Below are 8,238 nucleotides of genomic sequence, written 5' to 3'. Positions count from 1 at the left end.
AATTGTTTTCAATAAGGGGAAAAGGATTTCTATTTAAAATATTTYATCAAAACAAAACAAAAAAGCAACTGAAAAGTCTACGCTGATGATTCCTGATAAGTTACTAAAATGGGAAAAAAAAGCAGCAAGACATCTTTAACATACTTGATCATATTTGCAATGCAACKTATCCTGAGTGTACCACAAGTACATGTATTGAAGCTCAGTATTCCAAATTCAATGATAAATAGATGAAAGAAAAAAGAAGAGCAAAACTGTGGGGAGATACAGAATCCAAGATGCATTAGGCCCAGTATGACRTTTCCAAAGTCAGTGAAGATYTGGGGTCCTATCGTAGTTCACAGTTTTATTAAATCCAAAGTTAAAAGAGTGATACACCCAAAAATTGAAAGAACTTTCACGCTTGCCTCTACTAACAAGCTTTATGGAGATGTTGATTTTAGGAGATGGATCCTGTCCTCACTACCAACCAGTACCTGGTTTGATGACCATGGTATCACTCTGYTTGGTTGACCAAGCAACACAACCTGACCTAAACCCCATAAAGAATGTATGGAGTAATGTCAAGAAGAGTATGGACGAAACACTACATCTTACAGTCTATATGAGCTGAAGACGGCTATTAAACCAACCTGGTCTTTCTTAATCTGTCGGCATATCACATACTCAGTGCCATCCACCTTTGATCCTGTCATTTATGCAAGGATTCCCAACAAAGTACTGAGCACATTAACTACAGGCTAACCATTCCTCAATCAAAATATGCATATTTTGTGATCTTACATAAAATACTTCTGAAAAACCAAGTATTTTGGATTTAAAAAGTAGCATCCAACTGAAAGAACTTGCTCAAATTAATGTAATTTCAATTATTTTCAGATTTTTTTGAGGATCACCTGTTTCTGTAATTCAACAAGTGGTATCAACCTCTTGAAGGAGTGTCATTTTTTTGTAAAATATTTAACACCTAAATTCCATGTCACGATACAGAGGAACTGATATTGGTCAGGGAAATGGGATTCAGCAATGAGCAACACAGAGCTTCAATGGTGCAACAATTTACCCCCCTTGCATAATCTCTGTCCTGATGGTGTGATGGCACATGATTTAACAACACTGTCACATTCAACTGAAAGTAACAGGTTGTTGCTTCTGCATACTGAAAGAAAACCAGAAGATATGGTATAACTGGATTTTCTCTTCGTGTGAGACCTTGTTATCGTTTCTTTGGAACTGAAACAAATCTGATACGCACAATCCGAACAGACTTCTTTTTTTTTAGCAAACAACATACTAAATCTAACCCTTACCTTTTATTTTCCCCAAGTTTGACATGAGCAAAGCAGGGAAGATATTCCGATAACATTTCATTCCAACAACCCCCGCCATCACTGGCTATGACTCATGCAGGTAGTGATGAACCAGCCTGGTCCCAATTAGTCTTTTTCCACTTCCTTACCTTTGACTTGGCTCTCATAGTCTGCGATGATTTCTTTATCCTTTTTGAACCTCGGTGTGGACATTGTTCCCGTCTTCTTTGCGCTCGGAGCTCGTTGGAAAGTTCTTGGGAAAACTGTTTGTCAACAACAGAGCGGAATATCCTACAGTAGCGGACGCATCCTGCCCGTGAGGAATGAACGGCAGAGCCAGAGAATCCGCGTCAAGAAAATGACTATGTGAAGAAATTCAACTCCAGCAGTGACGTTTGGAGCGAAGAAAACATGAGCCTTTACTACTGCAATGTTCCTCTTCCCTCTGAGGTGGATACAGACAAGAGCCAATGCGCAATCCTCTCCCAACCAATGAGTCTCCGAAGCACGGAGCAACAGCAGCGCTGCAGGAAAAAAAAAAAAAAAACAAGCAGAAAACAGTCGCGCAAGTTTCAGGGGGTCTCTGTTAGAGAAGTGGCTCCAACAGCCCGACGAGGGAAATGCCTCGCAAGTCAACTTTAGTCCGTAGTGCGCGAGCTTGTTTGGAAATGGTTTCCCAGTCTGGTCCACGCACACGTTACCCGACCCGCTTGCTTTCCCCACGACGGTTTGTCCACCCCCTCCACCTCCTCTACCTCCAACTCCAACTCCCAGCACGCTCCGAAGCAGRCAGGGCAGGCCGAACTGCAGCAGCTGGAGGCAGGCAGGAACACAGAGCAGGAGAGGGGGGTGGGTGGGATCTGCTCTCTCACTCTCTCCCTGCYAGTGGACACAAGTGGCACTCATGCCCCYCTCCWGCCCCCCAAGTCAAATAGATTTACGGTGAGATTGTGCAAAGTATTTCATTAAAAAAAAWAAMATTTCTAGAGTTACTGCTTGGATCAAGATATTACACTCATTAAAAGATGAATGAGTAGRATCAAGGGGAACTTTATTAATAATGTTTATGTAACACTGCTGTAGCTATTTCTTAAATAAATAAAATCTACAGGCTGTCCTAGTGCTGGAGAAGGCCGAGCTTGACAGAAGTCCCAAATTCCTCCTTAGCTTAAGGACATACTGAATCCAACAGATTCTTGTTTAATTTGTTGGGTGAAAAGTTGAGTTTTTTCCAGAGTTGAAGCAGCGTCCGCTGAAGCTAAGCTAAACCAGAGCGCCATCTTGAGGCAAATTTGAAGCACAGTTGATAGTATCGCTAGCATACTCTGTGAAAAGGAACAGGGTGTAGCGAGCTTTATCGATTAAGTTCATTTAAGTGCATTTAAACCTCAGATAACAAGAGTAATACAAAGCCCTCGTGAATCATGTCTCCTATGTTTGGGAATCCCGTGGAAGACTCTGGCTTGGTTGTTGCCAGGAGGACGGCACTTGCCTGACAACACTGTCAACTTTAAAGTTTAGTACCGAGGGACTATTCCAGTTCCAACTCTMAGGAGTTGGGGCGGACTCTTTGACTCCAATGGAAAGAACTGTTGCGTATGAAAACACTCGACAAATATTAKGCTCCCAACTATGGAGGAAGAGTTTGAGGATTGGCTACTTCCTGCTCCAACAATGACTGCAAACCAGTGGATGAAGCAATGTCATAAAATACATGGATGAGCAAGTTTGGTGTTGATATAAATATGCACTTTAATATTTTGGCTGTATGCTTTAAGTAAAACCATAAATCAAATCAATCAATCCATCCCCTTTTATACAACACTCCACTTTATTTAATTGCACCATTTCAAAAAGTCCATGCAAAGCAGAACTAAAATAAATAGAAAACTTAAAATTCAAAAATATTAACAGTTGAAACATCTWAAAATCAACAACAATTTTTAAGCTTCTCATAATAAAAAATGAACTGTATTTAAAGTTTTTTTTCCCCCACACAAAATCTAAATACATATTAGTGTTTTTTCCACACATAATGTTTAGTAGATTTTTAAAATCACAGTTTCCAGTGTATAAGATACAAAACAAAACAAAACAATATAAAAAAAAACAAAAAATAGGGACTCTGAAATGCAAAGGCAGTTTACAATTTGTGATTTCTAAATGCCTGTACATTCCACAGCTGTAAACATCTCAATAAAAATATACAGAATTGATACTAATAACAGCAAGTTTACAGTTTGAGAACAGAAATGTTTTGTTTTTTCCAAGACCAGCCTCAGAGAGTACATCAYTGCACATCACCAAGTTCACTATGTAAGTAGTACACTAATTTTTTTTTTTTTTTTGCCACAAACAGCATAAATAAAAACATTTATTGTTAACCATGTTAAKATTTAAAAGCACCAGTCAGACAGTTTTGAAGAAATTCTCTTCAATGACCTCAGTGAACCTCTCCTTCATCTGCTGACGAAAACCAGAGTACCACTCAAGCAGCCGCCTCCTCCGGTCCACCCTTTGCTCCTGACTTATTCCTCTCTCCCTCTCCAAGATGGCTGGCAGCTCCCTCCAGTCGCTGACGAAGATGAAGGGCGCCCCAGCTGCTTTGAGGAGACGCAGCGGGGAGCTGGGACCTGCAGCGCAGTTGCCAGGAGTGAGAACGTCTTCCACCACGGGCACCGAGCCGTAGGAACACGCCTCATAGATGCGGTAGCACTCTGTGTTGATCCCCACCGGGCAGAGAGTGAGYTCGCTCTGAGCCAGAGCCGTCTGATAGCGCCTCAGACTTTCAGTTGTTTCCTGGGGAACCCACCTAWAGCAAAAAAGGTGAACAGATTACATCATCAAAATGTGCACAAACCACCTGGAAATTGATGCTTTGAAAAGTTAGGCAAATRTAATTTGAAAATTACAACAAAACTGACAATCTTGTGATTTTAAGTGTTTTCATTTAAGAGGCTTTTAATCCTAAATAAGCAGAGGGATTTTCAGTGGATTTCAACACTGAAATATGAAAAGTGAAGGTAAAAACTTTAACGTCACTTTAATATGGCAAGCTACAAGCACCACAAGCCAACAAATAAAGAAATAAGTCATGGGATAAATTATAAATACATGCTCATTTTAATAAGATTGAATTCAAATTTATTAGGTGGTAAAAAATCATAGGGTTTTGATTCTAAAGGCCTCAGTAGTTATTAAAGCTTCTTAACAGCTTTAAGCTGTAAGAGAAACAAAAGAAGTCCAGTTGGCTTTTATGCTTATTAAAGATTGTACACCCTTCTCACAACATTAGTATTTTTAACATACAAGTAATATGGTCTTTTYGAGGTTCTACTATTATTACATAAGTCTAACAATTAATTTTAAAAAACACGCACCACAACTTCCATTGGAGAACAAATGCAAGGAGGAAGCTAAAATGAAAAACGTTGAGAAAATGAAGTGAACTCTAAAAATCTGAGACAGAAAATATGTGAAACCWTGGAGGCTAGAAGGGGGCACCTTTACTTCATTAAGCTTGCTGACATCATTAAAGGTATATGTCATTCTCACCAGTCCAAACTCTTACTCCAATTGATACAAAATTAACATTTTCTTTCCTCAAACTATGCATTACTCAYGTTTTCTAATTGAATGTGTTCAGTTGTTTGCAGATTGTTTCATTCTGCTTTTCATTTCTAGAGTGCCCTTGGACTTATGGGCTCAGTCAAGCTGGGGCGGATTAWATATTTCTTCTAAATCATGATATAAAACCACAAAACAGAGGCAGATATAGTACAAGCAAAAAAAGTGAYAAAAACCATTCTAGTTTGTTCATCTATAAAAAACAAGTCAAGACCTACTTTTCCCTGGCAGTGGTGAGGCATTCCTTATCTAGGCCAGACTGTTTCAGCACATTCATCAGTACTTCCCTGGAGGAATTTTTGTAAACAGTACCCAGGAAGTTGCAGAGGTATGGCCGATTAGAAGTAATCAGCTGTGCATTGGGCCTGATCATAGGAAACTCTCTGTATCTGCACAGAAACACAGAGACAACAGCAGCAGAATTGTTACAGTTACAGAAGACAGGCTCACAAAAATGAATGTGCCACAGTAAGGTCCTTGCATATGTCTTAGATTAAAAAGAAACGACATACGTGGCAACACCAAGGGGCCACTGGAAGACGTCCTTGTCATTGACCCACGGGCTGTCGTAGATCAGGAACAACAGATCCACAAATCCGCCGTTTCTCTTTAAGTGCGGGGCGATCCAGTCATTGTTGCATTGCTCATTGCCCAGCAGGACCACGGCCACATGGGACACGGTATTAGACTGAACCAGGGCTTGAACATGCTCCAGCCACCTCGTCGAGTAAGAAACTTTCTGCTGCTCGCGGCCGTTGAGAACCAAAACCAGGCTGTTCATTTCCAGGGGAACGTGTCCCTGAACCACTGCTGGGCCGGTGTAGAAACTGAACGCAGAAAACGTTGGTTGGTAACGAGAACGAGTTCATCGGTTTTCTTTTATCTTCCAGTGGCCAARACATGAAGTGAAGTATGTCAACACTAAAAATCTAATCAGGGAGTTTTACCTGAAATCAACTTTTCCAGACTGAAGCTCCCCTTCCCTCCACTGYGCCACCTTGTCAGTTGGGTTAAGGGGTCCTTCTAAAATATGTTCCCAAAGGTACAGCCCTGAGGAAAATGTAATGCAACATTTCATATGTTTTTAAAGTTAAAGCTTACCTTTCTAACAAATACATCATTATTAATTTGGTACTCAACTAAAAAGCTGTAAAGACAATGGATATAATGTATCCAAAAGAAAATATAAGATAATTCTTCTATTAGAAATTTTGAATAGGATAAAAAACACCATTAGGTAAAAATTATTTATTKTGGTCCTGTCTTATTTTGGGAAACTAACGTAGACAAAAAATAACAAATATTAGATGGTGTGTAAATCAAGACTCACTTTAATTTGTTTGCTGGAATTAAATGYCGATGGGCATATTGTACATAACTTATAATATTATGTCATTTGAAACATAATATTCAAAGGATACAGAACCACAACAGCTGAACATTTGATCAGTATGAGGAAAGCACAACAGAATCTAAGTTTTAAAGTTTAATTGAGGAACCTATTTAAAATTTCATCAAAAGAGTACAATTTTAGCTTCAAAACTATTAACCATCAAAAACAAACCACTGAGTCTACCGGATTAATAATAGATTACTTACAATAGTGATCAAAGATATGAGCAGCCAATTAAAACATCATATTACCCTTTAAAAAAACAAAAACAAAACATCTACAGTTGTAATCGGATGGCATCCACCCATCACAGTCATGAATATCATGTTAATTTTAGGATATATTTAAATGCATTTGAAGTATTATTTTTGGAAAATGAAATTATCAACATAAAACTTCAAAGATTTTTAAAAACAAAAACTGAGTGTACAAGTTAGAATTTATTCACACAAGTTCAAAAGTATTCTCCCAGCCCCAATTATAGTTGGTCAGGTTGCGACTCAAACTTCTGGCATAATTATGGTTGAACATTTAACGAATTTCTACAACTACTACTAGAGTTCATTCAAACTGGATGGTTTCCTGTGGCAGAAGTGACTTGTAATTTTATAGCAATAATACCTAGCTGTTAGTATAACAGTTTTCGGATCTAGAAGCTTCTAAAGTATTTTTTTTATCACTGTGGTCAAACAGCTAAAACTCCATTCCGCCTGAGCAGATTTGTTTTGTTTTTTTTACTCAGAGACATTCGGTTTGTTCATCTGTGCAACTGCAACCTTTGACAWTGAAGCCATTCTTTCTCAGTTAACAATCTCTCAATAAATGGGTAATTTATACTATAAGGTGACTTACCGATAGCAGCTTTCCCCCAGATTTGAACCTTGWATCTTTTGGGCTTGCTCCTGTCGATTCGAGCCATGTACTGTTTGAAGGCCTTTCTCTTCTTGTTCAGAGCAGAGTTGTACTCCACCTCTTCATCCTCCCACGGATTCCACTCATCTGCAACAAACGGGGCTCCATCTCTGACACCACCTAAAAACAAGACATGGTTTCACTCTGTTAACTATACACTATATTTTTTGGAAGCATTTCCTACAGCTCAGACAAAATAATGGCTGTTTTTTTGTAGAAGTTACCSGCTGGTGCGTTGCTCTCTTTCTTCACCACCCTGTGAACGCGGGAGATTACTTTATTGCTGAAGAACACATTATAAGCGGCATACAGCGAAAATGCCACATATGCAAAAATAATAAGAAGAAACAGCTTTCTTTTTGGTATTTTCATTTTATTCTCTTACTCAGGTTACCATTGTGCGGCTAATCTCCGTATATTTTGTTCGAGGACYCTTGTTTACATCACAAGGACCCCTGCTTACAACTGACTTACAAATTGCCTGAGCTAAATGCGTGTTTTAATCTAGACAAATCCAAATAAAGGCATAACTACATTTTGTTTTGGTTGTGCAGGTATATTTTAAAATAAATTTTTTGATAAAGTCATTTATTATGGGTAAAAGAGCAAGAAGAGCTCCTTGGTAAAATACGAAACCGCACCGTTACATAGACGGGAGTATTTCTGGAAGGGCAGATCAGAATAGTCCGCTCAAGCTACACGCAAGGTCGCGTCCCCAGCTGTGGGGTTGAGGTGTTTTTATTATTTGGACAAAGATGATGTCCACCGTTATCCGCCCGGGGGTCTTTTCCTCCTACTATCAAGTAACCAAACACGGTGTTAAAAGCCTGGTTTTCCCTGGAGCCAAGGAGCTGCTGCCTGCTGTTGGTAAGGACGAATAGACACACTAGCCACCGGCGTTACTTCTTTTTGTGACGCAATTCAAAAGCTTCAGAAACTTTTCTTATTTCCTTGTATATTGTGTAGTTAGTATCCCTGTAGAAAATTGAGACCTAT

General features: G+C 39.2%; 3 protein-coding genes across 5 annotated transcripts in view; 1 reads left to right on the top strand and 2 right to left on the bottom strand.

Annotated features, from left to right (window-relative positions):
• srgap1a (SLIT-ROBO Rho GTPase activating protein 1a) overlaps positions 1-2,209 on the bottom strand; it is a 93,464-nt gene extending 91,255 nt beyond the window's left edge. Inside the window, exon 1 of one of the 3 annotated variants that reach the window (XM_008411655.2) lies at positions 1,460-2,209. In XM_008411655.2, the coding sequence (XP_008409877.1) occupies positions 1,460-1,523 (64 nt within the window). In that variant the 5' untranslated portion in view covers positions 1,524-2,209. The remainder of the gene's footprint in view (positions 1-1,459) is intronic. The other 2 variants (XM_008411652.2, XM_008411653.2) reach the window with 2 other exon arrangements.
• A 910-nt stretch (positions 2,210-3,119) lies between these two features.
• On the bottom strand, positions 3,120-7,697 carry rxylt1 (ribitol xylosyltransferase 1). The gene is made up of 6 exons (XM_008411648.2): positions 7,467-7,697; positions 7,183-7,362; positions 5,885-5,987; positions 5,450-5,764; positions 5,156-5,326; positions 3,120-4,122 (listed from the first exon to the last, which is right to left on the bottom strand). The coding sequence occupies exons 1-6, from the start codon at positions 7,612-7,614 to the stop codon at positions 3,720-3,722; spliced, it is 1,320 nt and encodes a 439-aa protein (XP_008409870.1). The 5' UTR covers positions 7,615-7,697; the 3' UTR covers positions 3,120-3,719.
• A 207-nt stretch (positions 7,698-7,904) lies between these two features.
• Positions 7,905-8,238, top strand: part of LOC103466211 (cytochrome b-c1 complex subunit Rieske, mitochondrial-like) — a 2,473-nt gene continuing 2,139 nt past the window's right edge. Inside the window, exon 1 of the mRNA XM_008411649.2 lies at positions 7,905-8,109. Coding sequence (XP_008409871.1) covers positions 7,998-8,109 — 112 coding nt within the window. The 5' untranslated portion in view covers positions 7,905-7,997. The remainder of the gene's footprint in view (positions 8,110-8,238) is intronic.

This window comes from Poecilia reticulata, linkage group LG6 (genome assembly GCF_000633615.1).
Source record: "Poecilia reticulata strain Guanapo linkage group LG6, Guppy_female_1.0+MT, whole genome shotgun sequence".
In the NCBI taxonomy this organism is placed as follows: Eukaryota; Metazoa; Chordata; class Actinopteri; order Cyprinodontiformes; family Poeciliidae; genus Poecilia; species Poecilia reticulata.
The sequence above is the reverse complement of the archived record's forward strand: the minus strand, read 5'-3'. Positions and strand labels throughout refer to the sequence as shown.